This window comes from Phacochoerus africanus, chromosome 2, assembly GCF_016906955.1.
Source record: "Phacochoerus africanus isolate WHEZ1 chromosome 2, ROS_Pafr_v1, whole genome shotgun sequence".
Lineage (NCBI taxonomy): Eukaryota > Metazoa > Chordata > Mammalia > Artiodactyla > Suidae > Phacochoerus > Phacochoerus africanus.
In genome coordinates, this window is record NC_062545.1 from 123240768 (window position 1) to 123258761 (window position 17994).

A 17994-nucleotide genomic window follows, 5' to 3' on the forward strand; every position below is an offset into this window, starting at 1 on the left:
ATTAATCCCTTGTCAGTTGACTGATTTGCAAATATTTTCTCCCATTCTGTGGGTTGTCTTTTCATTTTGTTTAGGGTTTCCTTTGCTGTACCGAAACTTTTAAGTTTAATTAAGTCCCATTTGTTTATTTTTGTTTGTACTGTCATTACTCTATGAGGTGGATCTGAGAAGATACTGCTGTAGTTTATGTCAGAGTGTGTTTGGCCTATGTTTTCCTCTAAGCATTTTATACTCTCTGGTCTTATATGTAGGCCTTTAATCCATTTCGAGTTTATTTTTGTGTATGGTGTTAAGGAGTGTTCTAATTTCATCCTTTTACATGTGACTGTCCAGTTTTCCCAGCACCACTTCTTGAACAGACTGTCCTTTCTCCATTGTATATTCTTGCCTCCTTTGTCAAAAGATTAGGTAGCTGTAGGTGCGTGGGTTTAATTCTGGGCTTTCTATCCTGTTCGACTGATCTGTATTTCTGTCTTTGTGCAAGTACCATAAGGTTTTGATGACTGTAGCTTTGTAGTATAGTTTGAAGTAAGAGAGCCTAATTCCTCCAGCTCCATTTTTCTTTTTCAGGGAAGCTTTTGTATTCTGGGTCTTCTGTGCTTCCAAACAAATTTTAAAATATTTTGTTCTAGTTCTGTGACAAATGTCCTTGGTAATTTGATAGGGATTGTATTGAATCTGTAGATTGCCTTAGGCAGTATAGTCATTTTGATAATATTAACTCTTCTAGTCCAAGAGCATGGTATGTCTTTCCATCTCTTTGTGTCATCTTTGATTTCTTTCATCAGTGTCTTATAGTTTTCAGAGTACAGGTCTTTTGACTCTTTACGTAGGTTTGCTCCTAATTAATTTATTCTTTTTTTTTTGTCTTTTTGCTTTTTCTAGGGCCACTCCTGTGGCACATGGAGATTCCTAGGTTAGGTGTCTAATCAGAGCTGTAGCCGCTGGTGTACGCCACAGCCACAGCAACTCGAGATCTGAGTCGTGTCTGGGACCTACACCACAGCTCACAGCAATGCCAGATCCTTAACCCACTGAGCAAGGCCAAGGATCGAACCCGCAACCTCATGGTGGTTCCTAGTCAGATTCATTAACCACTGAGCCACAATGGGAACTCCATTAATTAATTTATTCTTTTTGATGCAGTGGCAAATGGGATTGCTTCCCTAATTTTTCTTTATGATCTTTCATTGTTAGTCGATTCTGTGTATTAATTTTGTTTCCTGTGACTTTCCAAATTTATTGATGAGCTCTAATAGTTTTCTGGTAGAGTCTTTAAGATTCTCTAGGTGTAGTATCATGTCATCTGTAAATAGCAGTAGTTTTACTTCTTTCTTTCCAATTTGCGTTCCTTTTATTTCTTTTACTTCTCTGATTGCTGTGGTTAGGACTTCCAAAACTATGTTGAATAGTAGTGGCAAGAGCAGACATCCTTGTCTTATTCCTGATCTCAGCAGGAATTTGTTCAGCTTTTCACCACTGAGAATGATGTTAGCTCTGGGTTTGTCTTATATGCCCTTTTATTATGTTGAGGTAGGTTCCCTCTATGCCCACTTTCTGAAGGGTTTGTATCAGAAATGCGTGTTGGATTTTGTCAAAGGTTTTTTCCATGTCTATTGAGAGGATCACATGGTTTTTATTCTTCAGTTTGTTAATGTGGTGTATCACATTGACTGATTTGTGGATAGTGAAGAATCCTTACATCCCTGGGATAAATCCCACTTGATCATGATGTACAATCCTTTTAATGTACTGTTGGATTTGGTTTGCTAGTATTTTGTTGAGGATTTTTACATCAATGTTCATCAGTGAAATTGACCTGTAGTTTTCTTTTTATGTGATATCTTTGTATGGTTTTGGTATGAGGGTGATGGTGGCCTCATAGAATGAGTTTGGGAGTGTTCCTTCCTCTACAATTTTTTGGGATACTTTCAGAAGGATAGGTGTTAGCTTGTCTCTGAATGTTTGATAGAATTCACCTGTGAAGCCACCTGGTCCTGGACTTCTGTTTGTTGGAAGTTTTTAAATCACAGTTTCAATTTCAGTTCTTGTGATTGGTCCATTCATCTTTTCTATTTCATCATGGTTTAGTCTTGAGAAGATTGTACTGTTGTAAGAATTTCTCCATTTCTTCTAGGTTTTCCATTTTATTGGCGTACAGTTGCATGAAGTAGTCTCTTATGATCCTTTGTATTTCTGTGATGTCCATTGTTACTTCTCCTTTTTCATTTCTAATTTTACTGATTTGGGTCTCCCTCTTTTTTTCCTGGTAATTCTGGCTAAGGGTTTATCAATTTTGTTGATCTTTTCAAAGAACGAGCTTTTCGTTTCATTGATCTTTTCTGTGGTTTTCTTCATTTCTATTTCATTGATTTCTGCTCTGATCTTTATGATTTCTTTCCTTCTCGTAACTTCAGGTCTTGTCTGTTCTCTCTCTAGCTGCTTTAGATGTAAAGTTAGCTTCTTTATTTGAGGTTTCTCTTGTTTCCTGAGGTAGTCTTGTATTGCTCTAAACTTGCCTCTTTGAACTACTTTTGCTGCATCCCATAGGTTTTGGAGTGTTGTATCTTTATTGTTGTTTGCTTCTAGGTAATTTTTAATTTCCTCTTTGATTTCTGCAGTGATCCCTTGGTTGTTTAGTAGCATGTTGTTGAGTCTCCACGTGTTTGTGTATTTGGCAGTTTTTTTCTTGTTGTTATTTCCAGTCATATAGTGTTGTGGTTGGAAAAGATGCTTGTTATGATTTCAATTTTCTTAAAGTTACCGAGGCTTGATTTGTAGCCCAAGATGTGATCAGTCTTAGAGAATGTTCCATGAGCACTTGAGAAGAATATGTATTCTGTTGCTTTTAATGGAATGTCCTATATCTATTAAGTCCATCTGGTCTAATGCTTCATTCAGGACCTATGTTTCCTTATTGATTTTCTATCTGGATGACCTATCCATTGCTGTAAGTGGGGTGTTAATGTCCCCCACTATTACTATGTTATTGTTGATTTGTCCTTTTAAAGTTGTTAGTAGTTGCCTTATGTATATATATATATATATAGTGATCTTATGTTGAGTGCATATATATTTATAATTGTTATATCTTCTTCTTGGATTAATACTTTGATCATTATGTAATGTCCTTCCTTGTCTCTTAAAATATTCTTCATTTTAAGGTCTATTTTGTATATTATGAGTATTGCTACTCCAGCTTTCCTTTGATTCCCATTTGCATGGAATATTTTCTTCCATCTTCTCACTTTCAATTTGTATGTTTCTCTAGAAGTGAAGTGGGACTCTTGAAGATGGCATATATATGGGTCTTATTTTTGTATCCACTTAGCCAGTCTATGTCTTTTGGTTGGGGCATTTAGTCCATTTACATTTAAGGTAATTATTGATATGTATGTTCTTATTGCCATTTTATTTACTGTTTTGGATTTGTTTTTGTTGCTCCTTTTTCTTCCCTTCTTCTTTTGTTCTTTCCTCTTGTGGTTTGATGAGTATCTTTAGTGTTGTATTTGAGTTGATTTTTCTTATTTTTTTGTGTATCAATTGTAGATTTTTGGTTTGGAGTTGCCCTGAAATTTTGATATAGGTGTCTATATATATATACAAGATTGTTTTAAGTTGTTGATCTCTTAATTGCAAGTGTATTTCCAGTATCCTGCATTTGTACCTTCCTCTTCTCATATTTCTGATTTTTGGTAGCATAATTGTGCATGGATGACTTCATATCTTTACTGTATATATGCCTTTACTGGTGTGCCTTGTCATTTGTGGTATTTTTGTTTCTGGTTGTGGCCTTTTCTTTTCTGCCTAGACAAGTTCCTTTAGTATTTGTTGTAAAGCTGGTTTAGTGGTGCTGAATTCTCTTAGCTTTAGCTTATCGGTGAAGCTTTTGATTTCTCCTTCAAATGTAATGAGAGCCTTGCTGGGTAAAGTAATCTTGGTTGGAGGTTTTTTCCTTTCATCACATGAAGTATATCATGCCACTCCCTTCTGGCATGCAGAGTTTCTGCTGAAAAATCTGCCAACAACCCTATTGGTGTTCCCTTGTATGTTATTTCTTTCCCTAGCTGCCTTCAATATTTTCTCTTTGTCATTCATTTTGGTCAGTTTGATTAGTATGTGTCTCAGGGTGTTCCTCCTTGGCTTTATTTTATATGGTACTCATTGTGCTTCCTGGATTTGAGTGAGTGGTTCCCTTCCTGTGTTAGGGAAGTTTTCAGCTATTATCTTCGAATATTTTTTCTGTCCCTTTCTTTCTCTTTTCTCCCTATGATACAGATGTTGGTGCGTTTAATGTTGTCCCAGAGTTCTCTGAGCCTGTCTTCATTTGTTTTCAATCTTTTTTCTCTTTTTTTTTCCACATCAGTGATTTCCACTAGTCTGTCTTCCACCTCACATATGCGTTCTTCTGACTCCTGTATTCTGCTGTTGGTTGCTTCTAATGAGTTTTTTATTTCAGTTATTGTATTTTGCATCTCTGCTTGCTTAAGTTTTAAATCTTGTATTTCCTTTCTTTGTGTTTGCTCTAAATTATCTGTCTGCCTCCAGTTTATTTGTAATGTCTTGCATCATCTTCAGCATCAACAGTCTAAAGTCTTTTTCCTGGAGGCGTAGTTGTTTTTCTGAGTTTTTTTCTTGCTCCATTATCTGAGTTATATTTCTCTGTCTTATCATTTTTATAGGTTTTTGGTGTGGTGTCCTTTTTGCAGACAGTAGAGTTGTAGCCTCTCTTACTTCTGGTGTCTGCCTCCCTTGTGGCTGAAGTTGTTATGTGGGCTTGGTATAGGCTTCCTGATGGGAGGGACTGGTGCCTGCCCACTCGTAGGTGGAGCAGATTCCTATCCCTCTGGTGGGTGGGGCCTTGTCTCTGGTTGAGGTTAGAGGTGGCTGTGTGCCTGGGGGGGGGGTCTTTAGGCAGCCTGTTTACTGATGGGTGGGGCTGCGATCCCACCTGGATTGTTGTTTGGCCTGGGGCTTCTCAGTGCTTATGGGTGGGGCCAGATTTTCAAAAAGCGGCCACCTCTGGAGAAACACACAAAGCTGATGAATATTCCCAAGAGCTTTGATTCCAATGTCCTTCCCCTACAACAAGCCACAGCCCCCCCCCGTCCCCCCGTTTTCTCAAGAGATCCTCCAAGAAGTGCAGTCAGGTCCAACCCAGATTCCTATGGAGCCTTTGCTTTGCTTTGTCCTGGAACGCAGTGCACGTGAATGTCTTTGTGCACCTTTCAAGGATGGGGTCTCCATTTCCCCCAGTCCCATGGAGCTCCTGCACATAAGCCTCTCTGGCCTTCAATACCAGATGCTACAGGGGCTCTTTCTCCCAATGCCAGATCCCCAGGCATGGGGATTTGATGTGGGGTCAGGAACTCTCACTCCTGTAGGTGAGTCTCTCTGATACAGTTACTTTCCAGTCTGTGGGCTTCCCCCCACACCCTGGAGGTATAGGGTTGCTTATATCATGTAATCACTGCTCTTACCTCTTGATGTGGCTTCCTCTTTGTCTTCTGGAGGAGGATATCTTTTTGAAAGTTTCCAGTCCATTTGGCTGAAGGTTGTTCAGCATTTAGTTGTAGTTTTCTTGTTTTTGAGAGAAGTTGAGCTCCAGTCCTATTCCACCATCTTAATCCTGTCTCCAGCCCCCACACCATTTCTATACAATTTCCCCACTGTTGTTATTGCCTCCTTTGTCATAGATTAACTGACCATAGTTCATTTATGGCCTCTCTGTTCTATTCTCTGATCTATGTATCTGTTTTTGTGTTAATTTCTCTTTATGATGGTTCATTGTTGGTGTACAGAAATGAAACAGATTCTATATATTAATTTTGTATCCTGCAACTTTACTGAATTTATTGATGAGTTCTAGTAGTTTTGGGGTTTTTTTTTGCTTTTTGTTTTTCGTTTTTGCTTTTTAGGGCCACACTTGCAGCATATGGAGGTTCCAGACTAGGGGTCAAATCAGAGATACTGCTGCCAGCCTACGCCACAGCAACACTGGATCCGAGCCACATCTGCAACCTACACCACAGCTCATGGCAATGCCAGATCCTTAACCCCCTGAGTGAGGCCAAGGATTGAACTGGCACCTCATGGTTCCTACTCAGATTTGTTTCTGCTGCACCACAACGGGAACTCCTCTAATAGTTTTTTTATGGCATTTTTAGGATTTTCTACATATAAGTATCATATAATCTGCAAACAGTGAGTTTTACCTCTTTTTTTCTAGTTAGGATTCCCTTTATTTCTCTTTCTTGTCTGACTGCTGTGGTAAGAGTGGACATCCTTGTCTTGTTTCTAATCTCAGGGGAAATGCTTTCAGTTTTCCACCAGTGGAGTATGATGTTAGCTGTGGGCTTGTCATATATGGTCTTTATTATTTTGGGATATTTTCCCTCTATACCACTTCATTGAGAGTTGTTAGTCGTATTCCACAGAAAAGAAAATCATGGACATGGAGAACAGACTTGTTGCTAAGAGGGAGGGGGAAGAATGGGAGGGACTGGGAATTTGAGGTTAATAGATGCAAACTATTGCCTTTCAAATGGATAAGCAATGGGATCCTGCTGTATAGCACTGGGAACTATATCTAGTCACTTGTGATGGAGCATGATAATGTGAGAAAGAATGTATACATGTATGTGTGACTGGGTCACCTTGCTGTGTGGTAGAAAATTAACAGAACACTGTAAATCAGCTATAATGAAAAAAGTAAAAATCACTATAAAAATTTTTTTAGGGAGTTCCTGTCGTGGTGCAGTGGAAATGAATCCAGCTGTAGCTCCGATTAGACCCTGAGCCTGGGAACCTCCGTATGCTGCGGGTGTGGCCCTAAAAAGACAAAAAAAAAAAAAAAAGGAGTTTTTAGTCATAAATAGATATTGAATTTGTCAAAACATTTTTCTTCATTTATTGAGATAATCATATGATTTTTATTCTTCAATTTGTTAATGTGGTGTATCACACTGATTTGCAGATACTGAACAATCCTTGCATCCTTAGGATAAATTCCACTTGATCATGGTATCTGATCCTTTTAATGTATTAGTGAATCTACTTTACTAATATTTTGTTGAGGGCTTTTACATATATGTTTGTGAGAGGTATTGGCTTATAATCTTCTTTTTTTGTGATATCTTTGTTTAGTTTGGTATCAGGGTAATACTGGCTTCCTAAAATGAATTCAGATGAATTCCTTCCTCTGTAATTTTCTGAAACAGTTTGAGGATAGGTGTTAACTCTTCTCTAAATGTTCGGTAAGATTCACTTGTGAAGCTGTCTGGTTGTGGATTTTTGTTTGTTGGGAGTTTTAAAATTATTGATTCAGTTCAATTAGTGTTAATTGTTCTGTTCATATTTTCTTTTTTTTTTTTTTTTTTTTGCCTTTTTGCTATTTCTTGGGCCGCTCCTGCGGCATATGGAGGTTCCCAGGCTAGGGGTCTAATCGGAGCTGTAGCTGCCGGCCTACGCCAGAGCCACAGCAACGCAGGATCCGAGCCGTGTCTGCAACCTACACCACAGCTCACGGCAACGCCGGATCATTAACCCACTGAGCAAGGGCAGGGACCGAACCCGCAACCTCATGGTTCCTAGTCGGATTCGTTAACCATTGTGCCACGACGGGAACTCCCTCTGTTCGTATTTTCTCTCTCTTCCTAGTTCAGACTTGGGGGATTGAATTTTCTGGGAATTTGTTCCATTTCTTTTAGGTTGTCTATTTCATTGTGTATACTTGTTTATAGTATTCTCTTATGATCCTCTGCATTTCTTTGGTGTTGGTTTTAAGTTTTCCTTTTTCATTTCTGATTTTGTTGATTTGGGCCCTCTTTTTTCCTTGATGAGTCTAGCTGAAGTTTACCATTTTGTTTATCTTTTCAAAGAACCAGCTCTTTTATCTTTTAAATATCATTATATTTGATGTATATAAAAGAATACATAATGGAAACATGATAAATGAGGACCTGTGAAATCATCACTCAATTAACTTAAACATCATTAGTGCAATTGCATCTACCTGTATGCTCCTTCCTTTCCCTCAGCCCCCCTTGAGGTTACACTCTCCTAGATTTAAAGCTCATTATTCCCTTGACTATTTAATATAATTTTATTTCACACATAGATAAACAATATATTATTTAGCTTCCTTGCATTTGAGATTTATAAAAATACATTATATTCTTTAGACTTTGGCAGGTTGCTTTTTTCATTATATTGTTTTTAAGATTCACCCATATTTTTATATGCATCTGTAATTTCGCTAGCATATGTGTGAATATACCGTAATTTATCCATTGTCCTATTGATGGACATTTGATTGTTTCCAAATTTTTGCTATTATGAACAACACTGTGTGGACATTCTAGCATATATATCTGTGAGAGTTTGCTTAGTGTGTATACTTAGGAATGGAATAACTTGCATCATAGAGTATGTGATTTAACTTTCTAGGAAATATGAATGGTTATCAAAGTGGTTATACCATTAAACACTCCTACCAGTTAATAATTTTTGCACATCTAATAGGTATACATTATATTTCTTAAATTGTATTTCCCTACTAATCATCTTACCATATTTCTTTCCTATTATATGAAAATTGTTCTTTTGCACATTTTAAAAAGGGTTATTTCTCTTTCTTCTTACTTATTCAAAGAAGCTCTTCATGTGCTCTAGGTAGTGTTTCTAAGTTATAGATGTCGCAAATAACTTCTCTCAGTTTTGGTTTGTTGTACATTATCTTTTTCTTTTCCAACTTTAAAAATGTAAGTTATTGAGATAATTCACATACCATTAATTCACTCTTTAATGTATACAGTTACATGGTTTTTAGTATATTCATTTAGAATACTGTCATCATCCCCCAAAGAAACTTCATAACCCACACCTTCTCCTCCCAGCCCATGGCAGTCACTAATATACTCTGTTTCTATGGATTTGCTAGACATTTTGCATAAATAGAATAATACAATATGTGGCCTTTTGTGAATGTTCTTTTATTCAGCATGTTTTCAAGGTTTATCCTTAATGCAGCATTATCTGTGCTTCATTCCTTTTATTGACAAATAATACTCCATTGTATGGGTTTATCACATTTCATTTATCCAATCATCTGCTGATAGGCATTTGGGTTGTTTCTACTTTTTGGCTGTTGTCAGTAATGCTGCTATGAATATTTGTGTACAGGTTTTTGTGTGGACACGTTTTCATTTCTCATAGGTATATACCTAAAAGTGAAATTACTGGGTCACATGGTAAATCTATTTTAACTTTTCAAGGAACTACGAAACTATTTTCCAAAATAACTGCATCATTTTCCATTAGCAGTGTATAAGGTTTCCCTGTCCCATATCCTGCCAACAATTAATATTTTATTTTTTATTTTAGCAGTACAGCTGAGTTTAAAGTAGTATCTCATGATTTTGAATTGCATTTCCCTAGACTAATGATGATGAGCCTCTTTTTATAGGCCTTTTTTTTTCTCCCAAGTTTTTAAATAAAAATTTGGAAACATTCAGAAAATCTGAAAGAACTGTACTAAGAACACTGGTATATTCTTCATCTAGATACAACAACTAATATTTTGCCAGTGTATATATACATTTTAATATATTTTTGTTTATTTTCTCTCCTGTTCTATGTATATATTTATACATATTTATATAAAAATTTATGCTAAAATTATCTGAATGTTAGTTGCATATATTATGAGAATTCATCCATAAATAAATGTATCTTCTAACCACTTTCTCCTACATACACACAATTACTGGTATTATCTGTAAGAACATTAAAAATTCTATCTTATATTCCATTTATAATCATAAATCCATTTTCAAATGTCCCCAGTTGGTTCAGTGTTTTTTATATAACTGTTTTTTTAAAGATGAGAATCCCTTCAAGATTCACAAAACTCATTTGGTTTTTGTATCTTATAGTGACTCCTAACAAACAGAAGTTTTAATTTTAATTAAAACATCAATATCAATATTTTCTAGTTGTTTTCTGTATCTCATTTAAGATATCCTTCCAGTCTTGAAATTACAAAGATACCTTCCTATGTCTTCCAAAAGTTTAAAAATTTTTATTTTTGGCTGTACCTACAGCATATAGAAGTTCATGGGCTAGGGAACAAACCTGCACCTAGGGCAATGACCTGAGCCATAGCAGTGACAATGCCAGATCCTTAATTGCTAGGCCACCAGGGACTCCTAAATTTTGTGTTTGCCCTTTTTATAGACATGTGTTTGGTATAGATTTAATTTTTTCCCATATGAATAACTGTATATCCTGTGGGACTCATGGGCATAAGCTCCACTGGTTACCAGAGTCAGGCAATGTAGAGGAGTTTCCTGGTGGCAACTGTAAAAATCAGTGTGCTAGACAAAGGCATAAGCTCCTTTCTTAGAGATATTGGTGAGCTGGAGCAAAGCAGTGGGAGAGCACAGAGGTTGCATCCACCAGTCTAGGTTCCCTGAGAACACCTCCGTTGGGCCCTATTTGTCCCCAGAAGCATGTCTCTCAGGCTGAAGCTCCAGGACAAGCAAATAAGCCTCTTTCATAAAAAGACTGGGGATATGTTTCAGTCTGCTGTCTCTGCTGTGCCCTGAAGGAGGTGGTCTGCCAGGAACTCTCTCCCCAATTGCCCATGGGATTCACCCCTTGCCCCCACAGCTAGGAGATCAAGGGGCATCCCCTGGGCAGCATCTGCAAAACTAGACACATGTAAAAGCTCCCCTCTTGGAGACACTGGTGCTCTGAAGCATTAGCAGAGGCAGAGTGTGGCAATGGTGCCCACTGGCTGGAGTGAGGCAGAGGGAGAGTGAGTAAATTGTGCCTCCTGGGAAAAAGAAAAAGAAAAGAAAACTGCAGCTAGAGCTAGGGAGAGGGAGAGTTTATAGATGAAGCTCCCCAGCCAGCAGTCCCCTAGATGTGTGTTAAATTAGATGCTTGCCTCTTAGACTAATACTTTTAAGATTAGCAAATGAGCCTCATTCATATAAAGTCTGGGCACCTCTCAATTGGCTGCCTCTGCACTGAGCTCTAGGGTGAGCAAGTCTGAGCACGTAAGCCCTTTAAGAGGAATTTGTCAGATTATATACTTCCGGGTTGTTTCCTGATATGAACCAGAAAGTTTTTCTGTATGCTCCTGGGAGGAAGTGAGACCAGAGTGCTACACCTTGAATGAATGTTTGTTGTTTTTTTTCCTTGATTTTTTAAAGGGGGCAATCAAGAATGTTTGCTGTTAAGTTTTTGTTTATTTATTTTTGTCTTTTTGCCTTTACTAGGGCCGCACCCATGGCATATGGAGGTTCCCAGGCTAGGGGTCCAATCGGAGCTGCAGCCGCTGGCCTACGCCAGAGCCACAGCAATGGGGGATCTGAGCCGTGTCCTCAACCTACATACACCACAGCTCACGGCAATGCCGGATCCTCAACCCACTGAGCAAGGCCAGGGATGGAACCTGAAAGCCCATGGTCCCTAATTGGATTCGTCAACCACTGTGCCACGCCGGGAACTCCTCTACCCTGGTTTTAACATAATGGTTTTTGTGCATGTTTGCAAATGTGTTGCATTTTACTAATCTTTTTCCACAATAATTGAGATGCTATGGCTCCCCTGAATCCTTACTAATCTATTAATATGGTCAGTTGCATTTATAGATTTTCTAATTTTACTACTGGCTGGGATAAATACAATCTGGTCATTATTTATTGTATATCCATACACACATAATGTAATGGTATATAAGAAATATAAACATGATAGCAGAGTTATCAAACTTTTCCTGGAGTTGGTAATATTTTTCTAAATGAATCTTATTTTATTAGATGCATAGCAGTTTGGAGTTATCTTTTTGGTGTCGAACTTTTTTTCAATTTTATGACTCAATCATTTATGTTTTTTAAGTCCATTTTAATTTATTTATATAGCTCCTCCAGCTTTCTTTCAGTAGTGTCTACCTACTTTATCTTTTTTCCGTTCCTTTGAATTCACATTGAGTTCTTAATGTTAAATAGTGTAGAATGTGGAAATGGATTTTTTTTAAAGTTTATTTTATTTTTTCCTTTTTTTTAGGGCCACACCTGTGGCATATGGAGGTTCCTGGGCCAGGGGTCAAATCAGAGCTGCAGCTGCTGGCCTATGCCACAGCCACAGCAACAATGGATCTGAGCCACATCTGCAAGCCTACACTGCAGCTCATGGCAACACTGGATCCTTAACCCACTGAGTGAGGCCAGGGATTGAACCCACATCCTCATGGATACTGGTTGGATTCTTAACCCACTAGGTCACAATGTAAACTCCTAGAAATGGATTTTAAAAATCCAATCAATCTCTCTCTAGTAAGTTTAGTACATTTCCATATACTTCAAATAGTAATAAATTTGGATTTGTTTGTTATTCTTATGTGTTAACCTGATTTCTCTAGTTATCCCCCCTGCTTTTTTCTTACCTGCTACTATAATGATAGTTCTCTTTATTCTTTTCCTCTGCAGCTTTGGAGGTTATACATTTTATTTAGATTCTTTTATAATTACCCTTAAAACTTTTGAGCCTCTATATTTGATTTAAAGCCTAAAGTTAATTAAGACCCCACCCCATATGCTCCTCTCAAACAAACAGAAGGATCTTAGATCATTATAATTCTAATGATTGAACTACTATTGTTTTCTAGCATACTGGTTTTAACTTTATAATATTTACCTACAAAGTAGACATTATTTGTCATGGTCCTATATAGTTCATGTTGGTCTATATTTATTAAGATCTTTACAAACTTTTGCTATCTAATCTATGTCACTTTTTCATTTGTATCCAATTTTATTTACTTGGGATATATTTCAGTACACTTTTCAATAACTTGTTATCCTGAAGTCTCCCAAGTCTGTTTTTTGTTCTCTTTTTCTCAAGGCTGTACCTGAGGCATATAGATGTTCCCAAGCTAGGGGTCCAGCTGGAGCTGCAGCTGGAGGCCTAGACCACAGCCACAGCAATGCCAGATCTGAGACACATCTGCAACCTAAGCCACTTCTTGCGCAACTCCAGATCCTTAACCCACTAAGTGAGGCCAGGAATAGAACCTGCATCCTCACAGAGACTAGTCAGGTTCTTAACGCTTATGAGGCACAATGGGAAAGCCTCCCAAGTCTTTGACTGAAAAAGTTTTTAGTTCACTTTTCTTTCTTGAATAATTTAACTAGAAACCAAATTCTAGATTATCATTTTGAAACTATTTTATTATTTCTCTTTTTGTTTGTTTTTTTGCCTTTTCTAGGGCCGCTCCCGTGGCATATGGAGTTTCCCAGGCCAGGGGTCGAATCAGAGCTGTAGCCACCGGCCTATGCCAGAGCCACAGCAACATGGGATCCGAGCCACGTCTTTGACCTACACCACAACTCACAGCAACACCGGATCCTTAACCCACTCAGCAAGGCCAGGGATCGAACCCTCAACATCATGGTTCCTAGTCGGATTTGTTAACCACTGCACCACGCCAGGAACTCCTATTATTTCTGATTTATATGGCTGCTATGGAGTTCTATCATCATGTGGGTAATCTTTTTTTCTGGCTGCTTTAAAGATTTTTCTCTTTGTGTTGTCTTAAAGCACTATTTTTATTTATGCTTGGTTCACTGTATTTACTAAATTTGAAGATTCATGTCTTTCATTAATCATTTCTAGTCATTATCACTTTCAATATTGCCTATACTCTATTCTCTGAAGCACCTATTAGACATATATTGAATGTCTTCATTCAATTTCCTATCACTACGATATTCAGAGTAATTTCCTGTTTCATTTCTATAGTTTATTCATTCTCTGTTCAATTCTATGTACTAGTTAATCTCTACACTGAATTTTTAATTTCAAGTATTATATTTTTCACTTCTAGAAGTTCCTTTCAGGATTCCAAAGTTTGCTTCCTTTTTCTTAAATGTCTATGCCTTTTATATAGTCTCTATTTATTGCCTTTTAACTCTTACTCATGGTGAATTGTTTCCTTGTGTGTTCTGTAATACTAAATTGTCAGTTCAGCATTACTAGGTTTTTGTCTTATGTGGGTATCCTGTGCAGCCTGAATTAAATACATCAAACCAGAAAGTAATTATCTTCCCTTTTGCCAAAGGCAACCCCAGAATACTTCTAACATTAAATTCACAAGATTCTGGAGTTCCTGCTATGGCATGGTGAGTTAAAGATCCAGGTCACAGCTGTGGCTCAGATTCAGTTTGTGGCTCGAGAACTTCCATGTGCCATGGGTATGGCCAAAAAAAAAAAAAAAAAAATTCACAGGATTCTGAGACACACAGGTAGTGAAAAAAAAAATTTTTTTCCAAGGCATGTGGAAGTTCCCAGGCCAGGGAATGAACCCATGCCACAACAACAGATCCTTAACCTTCTGAGCTATCAGGGAATTCCCCAGGTAGTGTAACTTTGAATCCAAACCAAAGAGAAGTCAGTCTGTGGTAACAAGCTTCCAGGAATGACTTTTGTTCTATGTACCCAGAGCCTAAGCTAAGCTAAGCACTGGAGGATGGGTTTTTCTCTCCTAGTTCATTGTTTTATTGAGGACGAATCTCTTTAAGAGTTGTGGTTATGTGTGTGGATCTCAACCCAACTCCTCGCCTTGCTGGGACCTAAGACTTAACCTCCTCCAGTCCTTAAAGCAAGTACCCTGGTTCCAGGAACCAGGGACTGTCTTTACTCCCAGGAAGTCACAACACGAACCACATGCTATGCTAATCTTTTTATTTCTTCTGTTCTTGGCCTCTGGGGATTACTTTCGTTATACAGTCTTTAAAGTTAGCCATTTATTTCAAAGGGTATTTAACAGGTTTTGTCCAGCACTTCCATAACTAAGGCTTTCAGGCTAGCTAATTGTCTGCCCAAATTACTGGGAATGGAAATCTAGAAAGAGGCTTCATTCTCTTTGACTAAGTTTTTTGTTTGTTTGTTTAACAATAAGCCATCCAACTGAACATATTCCAGCTGCGGTCTGTCTAGTCACTTTAAAACACTACTTCATTATCTGGATCCACCAGATGTTTCTGTCAGTCAAATTACAATCACACCATTATAGGCACCATTTTATAAATAAGGAAGCCAAAGAGCCTATCAGCTTAAGGTAACATGGCAAGGACCAGGATCAAAGACTGGATATTTTATTAATTTTTTTTGTCTTTTTGCCTTTTCTAGGGCCGCTTCCCAAGGCATATGGAGGTTCCCAGGCTAGGGGTCTAATCAGAGCTGTAGCCACTGGCCTACGCCAGAGCCAACGTGGGATCCAAGCCGCGTCTGCGACCTACACCACAGCTCACGGCAACACCGGATCCTTAACCCTCTGAGCAAGGCTAGGGATTGAACCCGCAACCTCATGGTTCCTAGCTGGATTCGTTAACCACTGTGCCATGAAGGGAACTCCAAGACTGCATCTTTTAAATGTCAGCTTTGGGGTATTTCTCTAACATGTAGGGGGAGAGGGAGGGAAGATGAAGGTCTTAGGAAATATTTAACCAAGTACTTCCTATATGGCAGCACTAAGAGAGAAATAGTAGCCATGTAAGACAAGACAGATCTAATTACCCCATTTTAAACGACAGGGGAATTAAAGCTCAGATGGTTAAATAATTTCTTTAAGGTCACTGTGTAGTATTAGAGCTGAATTCATAGTCAGAATGAATTAAAAAAATCCATTTTCTTCACTCTATCCTAGGGATCAACAAACTTATTCTGCAAAAAGCTAGACAGTAAATATTTTAGGCTCTGCAAGCCATATAGTCTCTAGTCTGTACTGCAACTCTTCAACTTTACTGTTGTAGTGTGAGAACAGCCAGCTAAAAACATAAACAAGGAGGAGTTCCCATCATGGCTCAGTGGTTAATGAACCCGACTAGAATCCATGAGGACATGGGTTCCATCCCTGGCCTCGCTCAGTGGGTTAAGGATCCGGTGTTGCCATGAGCTGTGCTGTAGTTTGCAGAGGCGGCTCGAATCCCGCATTGTTGTGGCTGTGGTGCAGGCCAGCAGCTACAGCTCTGATTCGACCCCTAGCCTGGGAACCTCCATATGCCACAGATGTAGCCTTAAAAAGACAAAGACAAAAACAAAAAAACAAAACAAAAAACATAAATGAGTGAGCATGGCTGGGTTCCCATAAAACTTTATTTAAGGACATTGAAAAATCTGAATTTCATATAATTTATAATTTTCACATGTCACAAAATATTATTCTTTTGACTTTCTTCAACCGTATAAAAATATAAAATGCATTCTTAATTCACAGACCATATACAAACAGGCAGTGGGCTGGCTTTTTGACCCATGCACAAATAGTTTGTCAACCCCTGGCCTATACCAGACCACCTTCTGAGAAGTGAGGTTCTCCAGTGCCTTTGCTTCAGACACTCTTTGACTGGGTTAGGAAAGACATGCGAAAAAGAGGATGGAACAGGTTCTTTTTGGGGGCCTTAGATGACCAGGAGAACTGTTGTTCAAGTACAACAGCCTCAAATTGCGTGGTAGCAATATACAGTTGTTTTCATGTCCTGCTCCAATGTTAAATTTTTTTTCCACGTCGTCAAAATTAAACAATAAGCTCATTTAGGAAAGATTATTATTTTCTTATTTTAAAATTTCCCTTGATGTTTAATAGGCTATGTACAGTACATGCTCAGTAAGTATTAATGAATAAATATTAGATGCTGCCAAATATTGTCCTACTTCATTCACAGATTCTGTTAAATAATCAATGTACACAATATATAAGTTCAGTGATTAAGAAAAATATAGCAGTCAGGCTATGTGTGGGATTTAACTTAACAAAATTACCATTTCCTCTTAATCCAGTATATGGGACAATTAGAAAAAATATTTATTGGCCCTACCTTTTTGATTCCAAGTATTTAAAGTATTCGAATGTAAATACTAATGTTGACATTCCTTTCTCCTCTAGAACCATTTTGGTGATCTGGATGGTGGCCACTACACTGCTTTCTGCAAGAACTCGGTGACCCAGGCCTGGTATAGCTTTGATGACACACGAGTCAGTGAGATTCCGGACACTTCAGTTCAAACTGCTACAGCGTATCTCCTGTTCTATAGCTGCCAGCCCTTTTCTATACCTATACAAAAATGCAAGAGTTAGGAATATGGTAATTCCTGAAAATTGCAAAACAAGTAGTCAGAAACTGGTACTTAAGTTCTGTACTATCATTAAAACTCTTGCAACTTACCTGCATCACATTTAAGTCTTTCTGGCATATTATGCAAACTTTTATAAGATAAGTCTATAACAAAGATGGGTCCTGGACCACCAAAAAAAGGCAGCATAAGAATGATGCAATGCCAATGGGCTGGGAGCCTTCAAAGCACTTAGACTACATATTGTGTTCAGGCTTCAAAGTGCAGTGTTTATTAGGGTATTTATTTATTTTTTTACCATAAACTGTCTCATAATTATTTATATCCAAAAAGTTATTTTCCAAAGATATTTCACAGAGCTAACCGAAATAACTTTTGTTCAAATGGCTCTGTGAGCTTAGAATGTGAGCTGAAAATATTTAATTTGATCAGATAATTTAGCCAAGAAGCTTTAATCTCAGACTACTTGTGGTACATGAAGTCGTCACTTTCATAATTCAAAACCTATCCTTTCATCTTCTTCCTGGGAGTCCACTAGTGGTGACATCTTTTAGAAGCAACTTTAGAATTCTGTTTTTATATGGAGTGTTTATATTGATTTTATCTGTAACAACTGAGTCCCTGAGGTAAGTGAAATTCTAAGCTCCTCTGTTCCTATTAATAAATCACTTTTTTTTTTTTTTTCACTTTTTAGGGCCGCACCCATGGCATACGGAAGTTCCCAGGCTAGAGGTCGAATCAGAGCTACAGCCACCAGCCTACACCGCAGCCACAGCAACTTGAGATCCGAGCCATGTCTGTGAGCTACATCACAGCTCTTGGCAACACCAGATCCTTAACCCACTGAGTGAG

General features: G+C 38.0%; 2 protein-coding genes across 2 annotated transcripts in view; one reads left to right on the plus strand and one right to left on the minus strand.

The window, feature by feature from the left end:
- The window catches only part of USP50 (ubiquitin specific peptidase 50), a 33503-nt gene extending 16240 nt beyond the window's left edge, over positions 1–17263 (plus strand). The window contains exon 7 of the mRNA XM_047766373.1: positions 16955–17263. Coding sequence (XP_047622329.1) covers positions 16955–17146 — 192 coding nt within the window. The 3' untranslated portion in view covers positions 17147–17263. The remainder of the gene's footprint in view (positions 1–16954) is intronic.
- Positions 16998–17994, minus strand: part of USP8 (ubiquitin specific peptidase 8) — a 68302-nt gene continuing 67305 nt past the window's right edge. Inside the window, exon 21 of the mRNA XM_047766368.1 lies at positions 16998–17123. The gene's annotated coding sequence lies outside the window, so the exon portion shown is untranslated. The remainder of the gene's footprint in view (positions 17124–17994) is intronic.